Raw genomic sequence first — 20,476 nt, 5'->3', positions numbered from 1 at the left:
AATGTCTCAAAATAAATATATATAATATTTTTGTTATACTATAACGACGAACTTTTTAAGAATAATCAGGCAATGTTATCTGGAAGCATAAAAGACTTGACAACACAAGCCCTAGCTAGTCATCACAATAACCACTGTTGTTTAATAAGTAGTCATAGATTAGAGACAAGAAGTCTTTCTTTCACATGCATCATAATTTAACATTTACATATTGTAAATAAACAAGGAAATTGTTACTAGAAAATTGAGAGCTAGCCCACCAAATAAATTAATCATGATCCATGACTCATAATCATGCCTTGATTTATGGCCGGGCTTGAATTATGTCTACCATAGATCCCTCAAGCATGTGGGAACGAAAATAAATCTCTGGATAGAGATACATATCATGAACTTGATTCTGTATCGGAATTCCCATGATATCACCAATTTGCTCCATGTTAGGTTCCCAGGAAGAAGCCAATGCACCATATCCTACGTTCTCCACAAGATTCTCAGCAGCAGTCATTGTTGTATGAACAGATCTTGGAACTTCGAGTGAAGTCTCATTATTTTTAGCAGTACCACTCTCAGCCGTCAAATCTCTGAATTCATTGTTTCCAAACAAATTTTTCATGAACTTCATTTCATCATCACAGGTCTCGAAGGCGAAATAAGATGTCGAATCACCATCTTCGTTTGAAGTACTAGACGTCCCAACCGGGGGAGATATTTCATGTGGATTATTGCTGTTAGGACTTGTAGCAACAACGTTAGTATTGCTGGATCCATAATTGTTGAAGTACTTTTTCTTGATGTATTCTTCAAGTAAGATTGAGGGCATTTTCCCATTAAGCCCTTGATCTATTGATCTCTTGAGTTTTCTCTTTGAATTTTGCTTCCTTTTGGTGGCATTCCAATGATTCTTAATCGAATTTTCAGTCCTTCCCGGAATACATTTTGCTATTTCTGCCCATTTGTTTCCAACCCTTTCATGAGCCTCAATGAATAGTTTCTCTTCTTCATCACTCCAAATATCTTTCTGTAAAAATTCACCAAATTTTTTTATTAAAATGAATTTTGTACAAGGAAATAACAAAACGAGAAAATGAAGGGAACGGTCTCCAAGAAAATCTCCACGAGGGACATTAAAGTTAGTGCCCCTTTGTAACAAACTTTGGTTCCTTGTCGGTTAAAACCTTTTACAGTCCCATCAACTAATTTAAGAATGGAGCAGAACATGAAATTGTATCTGGAAAATGTGTGCTTCAAACCCTACATTCACAGAAAAGATTGACTGAAAATATGTGTGATTTCGTGCTTTTTTATGTACGTGTGTGTAAACACAAAGCCCTAAAAATATATCTTATTTATACACCATCAGTTTACAACAGTATACTAAATCGGCGAATTCTGAACATACAAAACCCATATGCCCAGTAAAATAATTTAAGATCTGTGAATAAGCTGTCAAAAATCAAATATAAACACAAAATCCTCCACATATAAACTTGAGTTACCTGCCTAAAATAAGAAAGATTTGTGAAGACTGCTGCCACGAATTCTGATAATTAGATTTAAAGTTTATAATATATATGAGAAACAAGACTAAAAATCAATGGAAAAAAAACACAAATAGTACAAAATGATTTTATAAGAAAAAGAAGAACAAGTAATGTTGTGGGAACAAAAATAACCTTGATATCGGGACGCAGATGATTATGCCATCGTTCCCTACACTGTTTCCCTATTCTTCCCTCCATTCTATCAGCTATCAAAGCCCATTTTCTCAATCCATATTGCTTCACCAACTTAACAAGTCTCCTGCATGGATCCAATCCAAAAGTTTTCTCCTTTTAAAATAACTTTAGCTTATGATCGTCTAATATTATATTTATGCAAAACTCATGTATTCCTTTAAACAAGAAAAATCATGAAACTCAACCTGTCTTCCTCTTCGGACCATTGACCCTTTATCCACTTTGGTGTACCAGAAGAGCCACCTTTATCCGTACTTTTCGCATGATCTGAACTCTCTTCTGCTAATTCGACAATGTTAGCATCTGAGTGAAAAAATTCGTTCACAAAGCCAGTGTCTTGTCCAAAACTCCAGTCCAAAACCCCGTCTGTCGAGTTAATGGTTGCATCAAAACCAGAAGAAACATTTGGATTGCTTATACAAGTGTTGAACAAGGTTTCTGGATTAGAAAAATTATTTTGATCCCACAAAAACTTATCAATGGCAGTAAATGGGGGGCTAGGTTGAATCAAAGAAATTGAACTGTTTCCCAAATTTCCATGGAAAAAGCCTCGTCTTCCACCACCTTCCATGAATGAGAGAATAAATCAAGAACTAATCATATGCAAACAAAAAAGCTTTCCTCAAAGGAAAGTTTGCATTTTCTTCGAACACAGTTTGCAGTACAGCAAAAGTGGGAGAATTGAGCTTTCAGTAAGCCTTGTGCCGAGCTGCATGCAATCACAGCCTTTGATTTGAGAACTATCCAAGGGTTGAGAATTTGAGCAGACAAAGAAACAGATGGAGAGACTAGTGGGTCGTCATTAAATTACTATTATTTAATTGCAGAGTAATACTGGTATTAATTACGAGCTTTTTGTTTTTCTTTTAAAAGTAAGTACGCATATTTTCCAATTCTAACCATTTTCATATGCTTTCTTTCTTCTTACAAAGTATATGCATAATCCTTTTGTGATACTACCTACTACATGGAATTCATATATATATATATATATATATATATATATATAAGATCAAGAAATTAATTTGGATATAAAATAAGATATATATTAATCGGCAGGCACCATCATCATATGCATCACACACATTGAATGTTAAGATTATGGAAAATTTTAAATGTTTACAACTTATATTAATTATTTTTGAATGATATTATGGTCAAGACAAATATAATATGCTCTGTCGTAAAGACATAAGTTTTAAAAATCATGAGTTGTAATTCAGTGAGTATTTTACAAATTCACATTTTTACATTGTGAATGAAACTATTAATCATATAAAATGTTGGCAACATTATATTAGCCAAGATTAAAGTGGGATGTTTTTGTGCTTTTATGGTCATTAAGTTAGGGAGGAAATGAGGGAGGACTCTAAGCCTCATCTTAAAGGCTGTATCAATGTGAATTGTTAATTATAGTATGAAACGAACTTATTAGGTGAAAATAATTCATTGAGTAACAAAGTGACAAAGATTCTTCGTTCACTTTCGAAATTTTGTTCGGTTCAATTTCAACAAATATTATTCCAAAATTAATTCAAATCATTTTTAAGATTTATGATTAATTCAGCACCATGTTATTCGTTAGTTTTAATGCCACACATGTTTTTGTTTTGCGTAAGAAATTGGAAAATTTTCTATGTATTCAGAAGGTCATTGTTTTATTATAATTTTTCTATCTATCCAAGAAAGAAAATTTTTTGTCAAACATGTTGGATCAGATCGGTAACAAACTAGATAAATTATGAAAAATTATATATATATATATATATATATATATATATATATATATATATATATATATATATATAAAACTAGTTTATTTTTCTCTCCCGAGAAATTCAATACTTTAATATGATCATAAGTATGTACAATGTCCCAAAAAAAATTAAAAAAAATAACCATTAACTCTTCTCTAAAATTTTATATAATATTTAACTTCTAGAGAAAAATGATCTTGAAACTCATATTTTCAGACAAGCTAAGATAATATTGATTCATGCATACGGAAATGTCCACAAATTATCATTTATTCGCTTTTGGAGTATATCTCATGTGAGACCGTCTCACGGATCATAATCTGTGAGACGGGTCAACCCTACCCATATTCACAATAAAAAGTAATACTCTTAGTATAAAAAGTAATACATTTTCATGGGTGACCCAAATAAGAGATTCGTCTCACAAATACGACCCGTGAGACCGTCTCACACAAATTTTTGCCTCGCTTTTGTAATCATTTGTCATTCTATGGCCATTATCATTCTCCATCTAACATAACGTTTTATCCTTTATTCAATATTATTTCATTGCAGTAGTATGCATCATGAATAAAATCATCTCAATTTTGTTGATAATGGGATAAATTTAATTTAATTTTAAACAACTATGCCAAGATATTCGATACAAAACCGAACAATAGTTATCAAAATCCTAAATTAGAGAATATACTCGATAGATAATTCTCAATAAATCTGGAAAAAAGTAAAAGAAGTTGACGGTCATCAGAATCTCACAACAAAGCCAAGGCAGCAGCATCGTATCATTTTACTAACGTTAGTGCATCAAACCAAATACAAGAAAATCTAAACAAAGCTTACAAAATTACAAAATCTTGATCCTTCTAAAGACGAGACAGCCAGGCCATGATAAGGATATTTGATTCTACAGTCTATAACCATTTTCTATTCAAACGCCTTGTCTCAGATAAATAATGCAGATTGCGTCAGAATCCACAAAATTTACCTCATAAAACTGAAATGAACAATGCAAGTGTTTCCTATTCTAAAGCTTCAAATCTGTGGGGATGATACTTCGAGAATTGGAGGAGTTTATTGTTGATCCTACGGGGATCATCTTGACAGCAGCAGCAATAGGCATGCCGAGAAACCCAAACAATATGCTAGCGGACCATTGCCGCAAAGTAAGAGGATAGGTGTTGGCAAAAGTGCCTAGGAATTCGACAATGATAATCTGGAAAAGAACCGTGCAGCTTAAAACGCCCACAAAAACATAGTTGTCGAGTATGCCTTTGAAGACATTTATTTTCTCCATTTCTCTAGAGCTTATCTCGTTGAAAACCTGTGAGAGTTAAAGATTACCGTGAAATTCTGGAGTTGACAACTTTTGAAGTAAATAAGAACAAAATTTATTGCAAGGAAGAGTAAAATAAGCGTCAATTAGCATAGATTTATGCACTACTTGATTTAGAAATGTGAGTAATGCAAAATGGAGGAACTTTAAAGTAACAGACAACATAACATGCATAAGAAAGATTATTGTTTGTTTCATGTTGAAGAATACCTGACAAAATACAAATGAGTTGAAAATGAGAGTGTTGAGAATGGTATCCGAGTTCTCTCCATTAAGATAGAAAACAGATTTTCCTGAAGTTTGAAGATACCATATAACAACGAATTGATAGATAGATTGTCCAAGAATGTTCCTCCACATGACATTGCTGATGAAGTTCCCTTTCCGGCCAACGGGTTGTCTCCTCATTAAGTCATTATTTGGCGGTTCGGTGGCTAGTGCAAGTGCTCCTAGTGTATCCATGATCATGTTGACCCAAAGAAGCTGAACAGCGGTGAGGGGGGCACTGCCTGAAAGCGTGCGACCAAATGTGAGTACTATTTTCAATCCAAGTTTGCGTACGCATTAAACACATGTTACCTGTCAAGCAGGCTGATGAGAAATTGACAATAAGAGCAACCACATTGACAGTTAGCTGGAATTGAACAAATTTTTGAATGTTAACGTAAACCGAACGACCCCATCTTGCGACTGTAACAATGGTGGAGAAATTATCATCTAGAATTATAACATCAGCACTTTCTTTTGCCACCTGGAAAATTGTAAACCAAAGAGTAAGTTTCTTTTACATTCACGACACTGGTTTACAAAATGCACACAGAAGTAGAAAATATGCAAAAACTTGCCACTATGATATCAAATATAATCTATTAACTACCAGAAATTATCACCTCAGTCCCAGCAATCCCCATTGCTAGACCAATATCAGCCTCATGAAGCGCAGGAGCATCGTTTGTTCCATCTCCAGTTACTGCAACAACCTCCTCAAATGTGGATCGCAGATGTTTCACAAGGGTATGTTTATCCATTGGTGAAGAACGAGCCATCACCTTGTAAAGGAATATATCAGACATCAATATAAAATAGTCATATTAAACCACATGCATAAATAAATACTAAACACAATGTACTTCTGTCAGGCACCAGCTTAATGGCAAGCCAACAACCAAATGAAAGACTTTGGTGGCATTTAATCGGGTTTCCTGTTAATTCAAACTCAAGAATCAAGATTTTTAAAGTCAGTTTTTGAAAGTATCTTTGAATAATTTTATCAGAAAGTGTGTGATTCAGTTTTTGAATCCGAGCGTGAGACTTTCAAATTGGAAAATGATTTAGAGTTGAACATTACTGGAACTGATGTGCTGTTAGCAAAGCGTATATTTTTCATAGTTGATTTTGAAAATGGTTGAACATTAATTTTAATGCTTAAGTGGCAATGGGAAGAAAACACGGAACTGATCATGGTAAACATGAAAAAAGTAAATATGCATCTAGCATACGAATACCTGAAGTTTTGGAATAAGCTCCTGCAACTCTTCCTCGTTCTTCATCCGAAATTCTGGTCCTTCAATTGCAATACCATCATCAGTTAGTATGCCACATTCTCTAGCTATAGCTTTAGCCGTGTTTATGTTGTCTCCTGTGACCATTCGCACCATAATGCCAGCTGACTTACAAATAGCAACAGACTCCTTGACTCCAGGGCGAACTGGATCTTTTATTCCAACAATTCCTATTAAAGTATAACCCTCAAATGGGATAGGGTTTTCAGCAGAAAAGTCACTTCCAATATCCCTATATGCGAGGCACAGGGTTCGAAGAGCTTCACATGCAAATTCATCAATTGTATCCTTCATATGAGTGACGGTTGACTCATCCAGAGGAACAACCTCACCATTTGAGTTCAGAAACCTATCACAGGCATCTAAAATAATCTCAGATGCTCCTTTGCAGTGTGCTTGGAAACCTTCTCCAGGTAACTCCAATACTACACCCATGCGCTTCTTCGTAGAATTGAATGGCTCGACTTTGATAATCTTTGACACTCGTCGCTCTGCTAGGAAATCTCCTCCAAGAAAGAGGCCAAATTCAAGAAGCGCAGTCTCAGTTGGCGTACCAAGTATTTCAATTTTCTCATCTTTATTGATGACAATATCTCCTCCAGTGTTGTTGAATATAGATTTTTGAAGCATTTTCACCACAGAATCAGGAATATTGGAGCAGAAATCTGAACTTTTCATAGAGCCACTAACTTCTTTTTTCTTTCCACAAATGCATGCTTTCACAACCGTCATGTGGTTAGTGGTTAGCGTCCCAGTCTTGTCACTACAAATAGTTGTGGCCGATCCCATAGTTTCACAAGCTGCCAAATGGCGGACAAGTGCCCTGTCATTCATCATCTTCTTCATTGCAAAAGCAAGGCTCAAAGTAACAGCTAAAGGCAACCCTTCAGGAACGGCAACCACAACAATTGTAACAGCAATAGCAAAGTATTCCAGCATTTCCAAGGCTTCATCTCCAGACCAGCTCCAGTAGGAACCTTGATTCATTTTGCGGGTAAAAAGCCCTTGCACCAGAACAGCGAAGGTAATAACAGCAAAAAAGAGACCTATTTTTCCAATAATGGTTGCGACTCCATTCAGTTTGACCTGCAAAGGGGTTTCATCGTCACCGCCTTCACTAAGAGTAGCCATCAATTTACCCCACTGAGTTCTCATCCCAACAGTAGTAACTAGCATTTTGCAGGATCCATCTTGCACTTTAGTTCCAGATAAGAGGAAAGGATTTGTGGATGTCACATTTATGGGTTCACTCTCTCCGGTCAAACTAGATTCATTTATTAACAAAGAATAACCTGAAACAAAGAGTCCATCAGCTGGGACCTGATCCCCAATAGAAAGATGAACAATGTCACCCGAGAGCAAATCAAATATCGAAATTTTTTGTCTGTAACCATTTCTAGTAACCTGAACTGTAATTTTTTTCTTTTCCTTGTCCAAATCCTTGAATTGCAATGACTGCTTATAGTCACTTGTAGCAGTGACAAAAACTACAAGAAGGATACTAGCAACAATCCCAAGTCCATCATGAGCTCCCCTGGGCCATCCTTCAGTTGCAATGCCAACAGCTAATGATACAAGCGCACAAAAAGCAAGTATCATGAGGGTAGTATCTTGAAGGGCTTCCCATACAAAAAGCCAAAAGCCCTTTGCCGGGCTCTCTGCGAACTTATTAATTCCATAAACTTCTCTTCTGTGGTCAAGTGACTCATCTACAATACTAATCCCATTGGTGAGACAAGTCGAAAGCTTGCCAGCAATACCCTCCACGCCAGAATGAACTTTCAACTTCCTCAAATTATGGCCTTCAACAATTGATCCTAATTCATCAGCACAAATTTCAAAACCTGCCTCCTTGACTGCCTCTGGCGCTGTATAACTTATACCTGGAGGTATTGAGTGGAAGATCAGTATGAAGTAACAACAAATGTTAAATTTGAGGTTGCAGTTGCACAAGTTTTTGAAATCTGACCTTGAATAAAGCTCAGAGCAGCTTGGGAAACTAATACTGCTACTCTAAGTTTTTCCTGCAACGCGATAGTATAATCACATTTAATTTTCCATTGAACAGAACAATAATGATTCTTCTGACAGATAAGGGAAGAATATTGTGCAGCTGACGACTCAATTTCACATTGCTACATTAAAATTCCACAAGGAATTCCACCATGAAACACTTTCTAAAATCAAGTAACTTCTATAGTACAGACATCTTAATAATCATATTATCCTAAATGATATGCATAAACTGTATAATTCAACATAGCGCCATCTTTTCCAAGAGTATGTTTAATCCTTCCATAAAACCCGAATGAATGAAATGAATAAACCATATTTTTTTTAAAACCGTTCCATTATTGGCTGAACGTTGTTTTCAGAGTTTCACATGGATTAAGATACACAAGTCGAGAATTCACAAGCAAGATAAGCAAAACAAATGGTCAAAAAGCTCAGTTTGTGATAAAAATTGCTAAATAAACAAGTAGTATTACGTGCGATGGAATCCACAAATCACGTTAAACCAATCCACCAAGATGGCGTGCCTGCTGGTCACCGATATAGTTTGATTTGAATTCAATGTCATAACAAGAATAAATTAATTCCCCAAAAATAGAGTACCTCGTGAGGTGAGAACATGAGATAATAAAATAAACAAATAACAGAAAAACAAAGGAAAAAAAAGTAAAAACATCGGACCAAAAAAGTCAACGACGACTCAAAAGAAGATAGCAAAGATATTTTTGAGGTAACTAGACAAAGAAAGATTTGAACAATTCAAAACCTGGTTAGACTTCTGGATCTCACGAACTTCGAAACGTTTCGACAGATTAGCAGTGAATCTAAACCTCCTTTTACGGTTCTTCACCAGCCAACACGCTTTCCTCCATCTCTGCAACGCTTCCTCCGATGAATTCTTCGCCTTCACTTCCGAAAAATCCTTCATGAAACTCCCCATTCTAAACCTAATTCTTCCTATATTTACCGATCCACAAATCGCAGGCTACACTTACAGATCACACAAAATGGCAGTAAATGTCACCTATTCTAACAATACAATACAGCTTCTGGAAGAGAGCAGCTGACGAAGCTGAACATGAACCGATTTTTAATCAGTTTTACCCGTTGCTGAGTAGAAAAGTAGATTAAAATATGAGCAAGCTGTTGGACGAATGCGATATTTTTATTCCCAAAGAAATAATGATGGAGGGGGAGTGGAAGCAGAGTCGAGGAACTTCAACTACTCATTCCTAAACCATATACATGTGTGAATAAAAATAAACAATTACTTATCGGGAATATGCTGTAGCTGATAAATTCTCTCTAATTTATTAAAGATAGTTTTCAATAAAATTAAATATATGTTCTGTTTTACCTTCTTCGTTTTGGCACCCAAAGAAAAAAAAAAAGAATTGGATTTGCTTTCTGAGCCTTTCTCCTTCTTTCTTGCTTTTTAATAACTTTTTGTGATACAAACTTTTAAATTAACTGGTTAAGAACATATTCGAGGATTGTGGGGCACGAATTTTTTTCTAAATCAGAAATTATAAATTTATAACAAATAATTATAAAATTTAAATTTTGAATAAAACGTAATTTGATTGTTATGTTATATTTTACCCAATCCTATATTGGGCCTGATCTAAGGCTATTATGGGCAACCACAAATAGTTTGTGATGATTTTGGTCTTTAAAAAATTGAAAACAAGAAGTTGGTATAAAACTTTCGAGGCATTGGCCCATTTTGGGACCAGCGTGCTCTAATTCTCATGAGTTACCCATTTGCTTCTTCAAAATTTATATTAGAAACACTATATCTTGTTGTTCCAATAATCACCAAATGTATGTAATTGATGCAATTTTTTTTTTAAAAAAAAAACCTATTGTTTAAAGTTTTTATAATATAGTTAGATTCTTTTTATTTTAAATTATACCCACTCCTTATTACACTTTTTGATCTACTCAAGCAAGAATCACAACGGTAACGACTGGCGAACCGCTTGCGCCAACAAATTTGGGGTGGAGAGATGGGGGAGGTGCCCTTTGCCGCTAAGAGAGCACACTGTAGTCCACCCTTCTAGATGGTTCTTCAGATACGCCTTCATAGTCAACGGAACTCACTTGTCTTTGATATGGTAATATAAAATTCAATCATATTTAAATTCGGAAAATTTATATTTTCAAAGAGATATTAAATTTCACCAATTAGTAATATTGGATTTAGATTGAGACAAGGGTAGAAAAAGGGCAATTTTTTAGGATTTTATAATTATGCAAGGCTATATTATTTAGCAAACAAGGATATTTTCAGAGTGCTTTTATCCCAGCCAGATTGATCTCTGACAATATTATACTGAGTTTTGAAACTCTGCACTGGATTAGAAGCAGAAAACAGGGACACAAAGGCTATGCTGCTTTAAAATTTGATATGAGTAAGGCTTATAACAGAGTTGAGTGGTCTTTTCTTGAAGACATTATGATCAGACTTGGATTATCACGATGTTGGGTGGAGAAGGTTATGCGATGTGTCAGAACAGTTAGGTACTCTTTCTCGCTGATGGTGATCTGGTTGGGAACGTCGTTCCGAATAGAGGACTGAGACAGGGAGACCCTCTTTCTCCCTACTTATTTGTCTTATGCGCTCACGGATTATCATCTGCTCTCGTCTCACTTGAACAACAACGTCTAATTTCTGGGGTTCAGCTAGCTTCTTCCTGCCCATCTATTACTCATCTGTTCTTTGCTGATGACAGTCTCTTGTTCTTCAGAGCTACAATGGCGAACTGTTTTGCGATGCACAATTGTCAGTTATCATATGCGAAGGCTTCAGGACAGCTTATTAATTTCGAAAATTCCTCCCTCTCCTTCAGCCCGAATACAAATGAGCAATTGGCTGAGAATATTAAGTCTGTGTTAGCTATCCCAGTGGTTCACGCCCATTCAGTGTATTTGGACCTTTCGGCCGTCTCTTTGCAAAGTAAGAAACTGCAATTCAGATACCTGGTGGAGAGAGTAGCGAAGAGAATTCAAGGATGGGGAAACAAAACTTTTTCGGCAGGGGGTAAAGAAACATTGATCAAATCGGTGCTCCAGTCCATCCCCACTTTTGCTATGTCATGTTTTCGTATTCCCAAATCGGTGTGTGAAGAAATAGAGCGTGAATGCTCTAATTTTTGGTGGGGAGTAGACGCAGGGAAAAAGAGAATGCACTGGAAATCGTGGCCAGCCTTGTGTAAGCCGAAATGCATGGGTGGTTTGGGGTTCAGATAGCTGGATATTTCAATCAGGCCCTACTAGCTAAACAGATTTGGCGCATTATCTCGGAACCTGAATCTTTGGTGGCCAGAGTCTTGAAAGGCCGGTATTTTCGCCATCAGGATATTATGGAAGCCGATATGGGCAGCAATCCTTCTTCCATCTGGAGAGCGTAGATGTGGAGCAGGCCTTTACTTGCTGAAGGTTTGTGTTGGAAGGTGGGAGATGTGGCTCGTATTAATATGTTTGAGGATATTTGGCTTCCGGGTCCTAGAACCTGCCTAGCACCGATTCCAGACGATGCCTCATTTTCTAAAGTGAAGTCTCTCATGGTGGATGGTAGATGGAGCACGCCTCTGATCCAAAAGAATTTCTCTCCACTTATTGCTCAAAAAATCACTTCTATTCCCATCACTCTGACAAGTAGAAAAGATACGAGATTTTGGAAATATGACCAGAAAGGTATATATACGGTACGAGATGGGTATAAGGCTGCCCAAGGCCTCTATGAATAGCCCCCCTCGTGCTCGGCCCCTCTCCAAAAGGGCTGGTGGAAGTTCCTGTGGTCATTATCGATTCCTCCAAAAGTGAGAATATTCTGGTGGAGAGCGCTTAATAATATTATCCCAACGGAACAAAACCTACTTACACATCATGTTCCGGTTACTGGAAGGTGTCCGTTGTGTCAATTTAACTGAGATACTACCAGTCATGCCCTATTTTCTTGTCCGGCTGTGAAATCTTGTTGGAAAAGAATCTGGATTTGGTCGTCTCTTAAGCAGCTTCGCCACTTAGATGTGTTTGATATTTTTCTAGGGATGAAAGAGAAGTTGAGTAAACCTGATTTCGAACTGTTTATCATGCGTACTTTGGCCACTTGGAATGAGAGGCTTCACTATCTTCATGAATGTAATGGCAAGGCTCGAGAATTGGATGCTAATTGGTGTGAAAATCTGCTCCGGGAATTTCATGCGGCACGTGATTCAATTATGACCGGCACAGAGTCAACTTTGATCAGCTCTCAAAACACTTGGTCTGCCCCGTTAGTTCACCAATTCCGGTTTGATGTGGATGCAGCTTATAAAGAGGGATATCCTAGTTGCGCAGTCGGTGGAATTATTCGTGATCATGAGGGACAACCGATTTTGGCTTTCGGAGAATTGATTGACAAGGCCCAATCTGTTACAATGGCCGAGCTTCTTGCCATCCAAGTTGGCTTGAAAGTCGCTAGGCAGCACAACATTCAGATTCATCAAATCACCTCGGACTCTCTTCTTGCAGTGCAAGCAGTCACAAGGCCAGAAGAAAATCTTAGTTATGTGGGTTCTATTCCTGCGGATATTAGCATACTTATGGAGGCACTCGAGAGCCCTCATCTTTTTCATTTCAGGAGATCGGCTAACCGGGTGGCTCACTCGGTTGCTGCTTTTGCCTTTTCATCCTCCTTTCATTTTGTTTGGGAGCATGGATCTTTTCCTTTGTGGTTGATTAAACTTGTAATTGCGGACCTATTTTCTTCTTAATAAATTACAAGATTTCAGCTGACAAAAAAAAATTCTACCCACTCCTTATTACACTTTTTGATCTACTCAAGCAAGAATCACCACGGCAACGACTGGCGAACCGCTTGCGCCAACAAATTTGGGGTGGATAGATGGGGGAGGTGCCCTTTGACGCTAAGCGAACACACTGTAGTCCGCCCTTCTAGATGGTTCTTCAGATACGCCGTCATAGTCGACGGAACTCACTTGTCTTTGATATGGTAATATAAAATTCAATCATATTTAAATTCGGAAAATTTATATTTTCAAAGAGATATTAAATTTCACCAATTAATAATATTGGATTTAGATTGAGAGAAGGGTAGAAAAAGGGCAATTTAGGATTTTATAACTATGCAAGGCTATATTATTTAGCAAACAAAGATATTTTTAAAAATACAACATTAGAATACGCTAGAATAATTAAATTCTCTTTAAAACAAATTACATCTTGTATTCTGAACTGTAATTTATGTTATATATATGTTACATATATATAATAAATAACTATTGGGAAATTAAATTGAAGCAATAGTGATCACTACGGTAATAGTATCAAAAAATACGGAATAAAATAATCAACAAGAACACAAAGATTTACGTGGTTCACTCAAAATAGACTACGTCCACGGAGCTACTGCTGATCTTTTATAACATGAGAAATATTACAACAAGTGTATATAACAATACAATAAATATATCACACTCTCAACTCGAGTATAACTCAGAAAAATAATTTCTCCTACTCGCACGAGAAAACATTCAACACTCAAATTCTCTCTCTATTTTTCTAATCTTTAAAAAAATTTTATTTTGAAATACAATAACTAAAGAAATTGAGCTCTATTTATAACTAATTCCCTCGCTCAATTATATAAATAATTCGATCTGAGATATACGTAGTTTTTCTTATTGTATTTAATATAAACCCCACCCTATTAAATAAAATATCACCAAACAACAACAACATTTAAAATATCATCGCGAGGTGTCCTGACATTACTCCAATGACAATATTTATTGGGATTAGTTGTAAAACATTTAAAATATCAATTAGTCACCCGAAAGTCAAAATATATACCGGTGGGTTATTCTTGTTATATTACCAACCAAAAGAAACAATATTCGGATTAATATTTATCGGTCGGTATCAAATATCTATATTTCTATTTGACTATATTTTTTAAATCCTTTTGGGGAACATATATAATATCATTTTTATTTTTAAAAAAGTTATGTTTTCCCCTGAATTAGATTTCGCAGGTTGGATTTTCTTTTATTTGGCTTTGATATCAGACTTTTTTCAATGAAATAAAATGTATGGTATTTTTATAAATGCTAACGATGATGAAAATAAATAAATAATTATTGGCTATCGAGTATCCCGAGTTCGTTACCTAACATTCTCCACCCGCCCTTGACGGTGGTCAATGGTTCAATCTTCAGCCATATATTTTAAGCAACAACCGGCGAGCCACGTGACATAATACGTACCTAACTTTCCATATCCAACCAATCAAAAGACTGCGGATAAACGGTTAAAATCTTTGAATAAAACCAATTAATAAAAATAAAAAAAATGGTACACCACAATAATAGAACTAGATATTTTTTGGAAAGGAGCAAAAGAATTTGAAACATGAGTAAAATAAAATAAATGATATAACTCAATTATTCTAAGAATACAACAAGATAAATTAAAGAAGATAAAAAAAATTGATTATAAAAATGAAAATAAAAAACTAAAATGACAAATTTTGCAATAATTTATCAAGTTAGCAACAATGGACGATGATATTTTAAATTATGGCTAAATATTAAGACACTCATTATTTATATATAATACACTACAAGAATAAAAGTTTATGGTGACATTCATAAATGTCATCATATTCAATTTTTAGTGACATTTAAGTTTTAGTGACAACTCCAACAAATGCACTCTATTTCAATGTCGTCTTAAATTTTCTGACATTTTTTAATGTCATTATAAGATGTTAATGACAACTACATAAGCGTTACTAATTATTCATATAATGACAATTTTAAATGTCAGAAAACTCATGTTTTAAATACATTTATACATGGCTTGTTATTATAGTAATAATGACAAATTTATATGTCAGTTAAAATCATTTATAATGACAACTAAAAATGTCGTGTATATGATTTATAGTGACAATAACAAATGTGAGAATATTTGAGTTGGATAAATATAGGATGGAGAAAAAATAGATAAAATAAATATGGGAACAAAAAAACATATTAGATTTGTTATACTGATATTTTTAATTGTTGTCATTTTTTTTAGGAAGGGAAACAATTATTTTCAATCTTCATCCATATATTTTAACCAACAACCAGCAAGCCACGTGACATAATACGTATCTAACTTCACACCCAACCAAGCCGTACATATGATGTATGACATCAACAGAGTACGGATAAATGGTGCACCACAACAATAGAACTACACAGAACTAGATATGTTTTGGAAAAATATCGTACGTTTTATTTCATTGAAAAATTCTTTGAATAAAACCCAAAAAAAAAAATGGTACACCACAATAATAGAACTAGATATTTTTTGGAAAGGGAGCAAAAGAATTTGAAATATCAGTAGAATAAAAATAAAAAGAATATAAATAAATTATTCTAAAAATACAATAAGATAAATTAAAGAAGATAAAAAAAATTGATTAATTATAAAAATGAAAAAAAAACTAAAATGACAAATTTAGCAATAATTTATGAATAACAAAATCCGAAAAATCACCGATTCCAATAAAATATGGAAATTATGAGAACATTATGTTCATACGAAGTTGAATAGATATAAAACGCTTCCAACAAAATATTGAACTTCATTAGTACTACACAGAAAGTGTCTTGGCAAGAGGTCAGCACGATGTGATTACACAACCAAGAAAAATTCTAGAGGATTTTAGTTCATTCCCACAGGATATCCAGTGGAATGAACTCAATATTTCTTATTGAAATCAAATGTGAGAATATAAGCAAATAATGTGCCAACAAAAAATTTAATTTGCAAGATATCTAAGTCAGAATTTTTCTAAAAAATGATGTTTTTTGCACATATATAAACATAATAAATAATATATGGAAGCAGATCGAGTATTATCTCCGGCCATTGAAATTGTTTAATTTATCTGATTTTCTTCCGATCGATGTCTTCTAAGCACTTCACGCTCTCTATAGATGATGTATAATTTTTTTATGAGGTATGTGTTTAGGGACCTGTCGTCCGCATGTTTTGTCAAAATTTGTAGGCAATGGCCATTACCATTTCCTACACGTCTATTTTTCTTCTGATACGTGTCACTTTTTCTTACATTTTCCCACTTACACATATATCTCATTTACCATAGGAAAAAACAAAATATATGAATTATGGCGTTACGTCATCTTAAAATGAGTATTATCTTCTATGTATCACAATGCATTATGTATCTTAAATCGTATAACTTAATGAATAAACCTTATGTTTATTCGAGATCCAATTTTATTAATATTTCTCGAATCAATGAATGTGTGCACAACAAATATGAGAAAATATCACATCATAGTTTCATTAATTTTTTTCTTACAACATAAAGGAACCAAGTCTCATTCTTTCTGTATGATCCTTGAATTTCAATAGTGGCATGCTTTTAGTCAAAAGATCTGCAATCATCAATTCGGTGTTAATGTGTTCGATAAGTAACTTCTTATCTTTAACACGTTCTTGTATGACTATATACGTAATGTCGATGTGCTTGTTTCGACTACCACTTTTGTTATTTTTAACCATAAAACAACAGCTGAATTGTCACAATATATTCTTAATGGCCTAGATATATAATCCATGATTCTAAGCCTCGAAATGAAACTCTTCAACCATACACCATGTGAGGTTGTCTCAAAACAAGCTATGAACTCAGCTTCCATAATGAAAGTAGCAGTCAATGTCTGCTTTGAACTCTTCCAAGATAGAGCTCTACCAGCTAGCATGAAAATATATTCTGAAGTGGATTTTTCGTGAATCAATGCAGCCAGCATAGTCTGAATCAGAGTAGCCAATTAGTTCCAAATTCTCAGTTCGTCTGAACATAAGCATATAATCTTTGGTCCCTTGAAGGTACCTCATTACTTCTTTGCAGCTTTCCAATGGTTGAAACCTGCATTATTCTGATATCTTCCCAACAACAAATGCAATGTCAGGTCTAGTACAAACCTGAGCATATATCAAGCTTCCGACAATAGAAGCATAAGGAATGTTTTTCATTTGTTTCCTCTCTAGATCATTCTTTGGGCATTGGCTCAAATTGAATTTATCGTCTTTCACAACGGGAGTTATACTTGGTGAACACTAATCAAATCATTTTCAAGAAATTTTGCATTTCTTGATTCCAAAATTCCAGTGTTGTGAGATGGACAATAGAATCTGTACCATTTGGATTTTATGACATACCCAATAAAATATTCACTTATAGTTCTTGGGTCCAGTTTATTTTCATATGGGTTGTAAACTCTTATTTCAGAAGGACAACCCCAAACGTGTATATGTTGCAAACTCGGTTTCCAACCTTTTAATAACTCAAATGGCATCTTTAAGACAGTCTTAGTTGGACCTCGGTTTAATATATACACAGCTGTCTTAAGAGCTTCAGTCCACAAGGATTTAGGAAGTTTGGAGTTACTTAACATGCTTCACACCATGTCCAATAACGTTCGATTTCTCCTTTCAGCTACACCATTTTGGTCCGGATAACCAGGCATAGTATATTGGGCAACAATCCCATGTTCTTGGAGAAACTTCGCAAACGGACCATGTGCTTGTCCATTCTCAGTGTATCTACCTTAATATTTTTCACCTCTATTAGTTTTCATGATCTTAATTTTTTTATCACATTGCTTCTCCACTTCAGCCTTAAAAACCTTAAACGCTTCAATTGCTTCGTTTTTGTTATGAATCATGTAGATATACATAGATCGCGAGTAATCATCAATGAAATAGATGAAGTATTTCGGACTTTGCATGTCCATATTAGGAAAACAAATATATGAATGTATGATTTCTAATATTTTTGTACTCCTCTTGGCACTCTTTTTAGACTTATTAGTCTGCTTTCCTTTAATGCACTCCACAAAAGTCTCAAAATCAGTAAAATCTAAAGTACTGAGCACTCCATCATTTACTAATCTTTTAATTCTCTCTATGGATATATGTCCCAATCTCCGATGTCATAGTATAGAAGAATCTTCATTTATAACACATATTTTAATACCTCATTGAATATGCATAGTGATGTTATTATTTTGTAAAGAAATAAAGAAAAGAACATCAACCATTTTCAATAAGATTTGATTTATAAAACAAATTTATTAATTTATCCAAAAACTGAAATGAATAACCAAGAGGTACAAATTTTGAAATTGAAATTAAATTCCTATAAAAACTAGGAACATAAAGTGTCTTTTTCAATTTTAAAATATCACAATTATTTAACACTAGGCAGTAAGTCTCAATAACCTCCACATGCGAAGACATCTTGTTTCCTGAATAGATGCTCCGTTCATTTTCTATTGACTTCCTTAGGTTTGTATACCATGCACGGTATTTGTAACATGGATTGTAGAATCGGAGTCAATCCTCCATGTGTTAATAAATCATAGCAACCATATTAGATTAATAACAGACAAATGAAGTAGGAATACTTTCTTTTCAAGTCAATCCTTAAACTTATTGCAATCATTCTTCATGTGTCCCGACTTTTACAGAAGAAACACTTGGATTTTTTTATGTCAGGTTGGGGTGGAATTATTCATTTCCCTTTTCTCTTGACTTTGGCTTGCTTCATATACCTTTTTTTGTGTAGTCATAAATACATTATCACTCGTTTCCATCAACAACCTTCATTCCTCTTGAACACAAATGATCATTAATTCATTGATTGACCATTTAATTTTATGTGTGTTGTAGAAATTTTGAAGGGTCCATATTGTTGTGGAAAAGTGCATAAAATGTAGTGCACAAGAAAAGTCTAAGACATTTCCACTTCAAGTGTCTTGAGCCGAGCCGCTATGTCCCGCATTTTCATTATGTGCTCTCACACACCTCTCATACTGGTGAGCTTTAATGAAGAGAATTCCATAATTAAGGTGATTGCAAGTGCTTTATCTTAATACTGAATTTGTTCATCAATATACCGAATTATATATAATTTAATAACACCTTAATCATTATTTATTATTTTTATTTTAAAAAAATAATAAAAAAACGACCGACAATGTACACCGATTTTTAAAATTGGTGTGGGTCCCACACTAATTGATTTTTTTAAAAAAAACTTAATCATTTACCGACAATTGCATTTAATTCACATTCATTATGCAGATAATTTAATTCTCATTCATGTGAAGACCATTTCATTATATTGAAGCACCATCTTCAAACTTTCGTCTTAAAATTTCTTTTCTCACAAATTTCGAAAAAAAATCAGAAAACTGAATATTTTAATTTTAAGACTTCAAAGAAGAACTTCAAGCTGCAACCGAAAACACAATTATAAGATAAATTTCTTAATATTATTACTTCCGATCTTTATATTTTAAGTTTCTTACGTAAAACTTACAAAAGTAATTTCTTAAAGTTCTTGATATGAAAACAAATATTTTCAAGGCAGAGATATCATTTGCTCTGATACCAAATGTCAAATTTTTTCTAAAAAATCATATTTTTGTACATATATAAACATGATAAATAGTATGCGAAAGCGGATAGAGTGTTACATCTGGTCATTGAAAATTTTTAATTTCTTTGTTTTTCCTATGATTGATGTCTTCTAAGCACTTCACGCTCTCTATAGATGATGTATAAATTTCTTATGAGGTGTGTACTTAAGGACCTCAATCATCGCTATTTATAGGCGTTTCTCATACTATCGATGAGTTATTGCGGGAGCCGAGAGTCAAAAGAAGAAGCGTGTATGCATCTCAATTTTTTAAAGTTGAGGTGGCACACGTATGTTTTGTCAAAATTTATAGACAAAGTTTATTCTTCTTCTGATATGCGTCATTTTTTCTTACAATCTACTGTAAAAGTACCACGTCAAAGAGTTGATCTAGTTAAAGATGCAACTGCGTGCGCTGGTGCATTGTGCATAGGGATGAATGACAATATTACGAGTTTGGGATGAATTTAACCAAACTCGAAAGTTCCAATCCATGTTAGATCAGCAAACACGTTAATTATTAGTTATGCTATTAATTCTAGTAAATACATAATAAAAAG

At 34.4% G+C, this 20,476-nt stretch overlaps 1 protein-coding gene across 1 annotated transcript; it reads right to left on the bottom strand.

The window, feature by feature from the left end:
• Positions 1-4,182: 4,182 nt before the first annotated feature.
• Positions 4,183-9,648, bottom strand: LOC140808057 (calcium-transporting ATPase 1-like). Its single transcript, XM_073165064.1, has 7 exons — positions 9,171-9,648; positions 8,361-8,415; positions 6,335-8,274; positions 5,720-5,878; positions 5,409-5,580; positions 5,040-5,338; positions 4,183-4,817 (listed from the first exon to the last, which is right to left on the bottom strand). Exons 1-7 carry the CDS (start codon positions 9,342-9,344, stop codon positions 4,521-4,523), a joined length of 3,096 nt encoding a protein of 1,031 aa, XP_073021165.1. The 5' UTR covers positions 9,345-9,648; the 3' UTR covers positions 4,183-4,520.
• Between the last annotated feature and the right edge of the window lie 10,828 nt (positions 9,649-20,476).

Source organism: Primulina eburnea, chromosome 12, assembly GCF_022965805.1.
Source record: "Primulina eburnea isolate SZY01 chromosome 12, ASM2296580v1, whole genome shotgun sequence".
NCBI classification, from domain to species: domain Eukaryota; kingdom Viridiplantae; phylum Streptophyta; class Magnoliopsida; order Lamiales; family Gesneriaceae; genus Primulina; species Primulina eburnea.
This window is presented reverse-complemented; position numbering and strand designations above follow the sequence as displayed.

Excerpts from the sequence above, each read along its gene's own strand:
- LOC140808057 (XM_073165064.1), bottom strand. The coding sequence starts at position 9,344 with ATGGGGAGTTTCATGAAGGATTTTTCGGAAGTGAAGGCGAAGAATTCA. Across the intron at positions 8,275-8,360 it reads TGCTCTGAGCTTTATTCAAG|GTATAAGTTATACAGCGCCA; the intron begins GTCAGATTTCAA and ends CAATACCTCCAG. Across the intron at positions 5,339-5,408 it reads CTCATCAGCCTGCTTGACAG|GCAGTGCCCCCCTCACCGCT; the intron begins GTAACATGTGTT and ends GCACGCTTTCAG.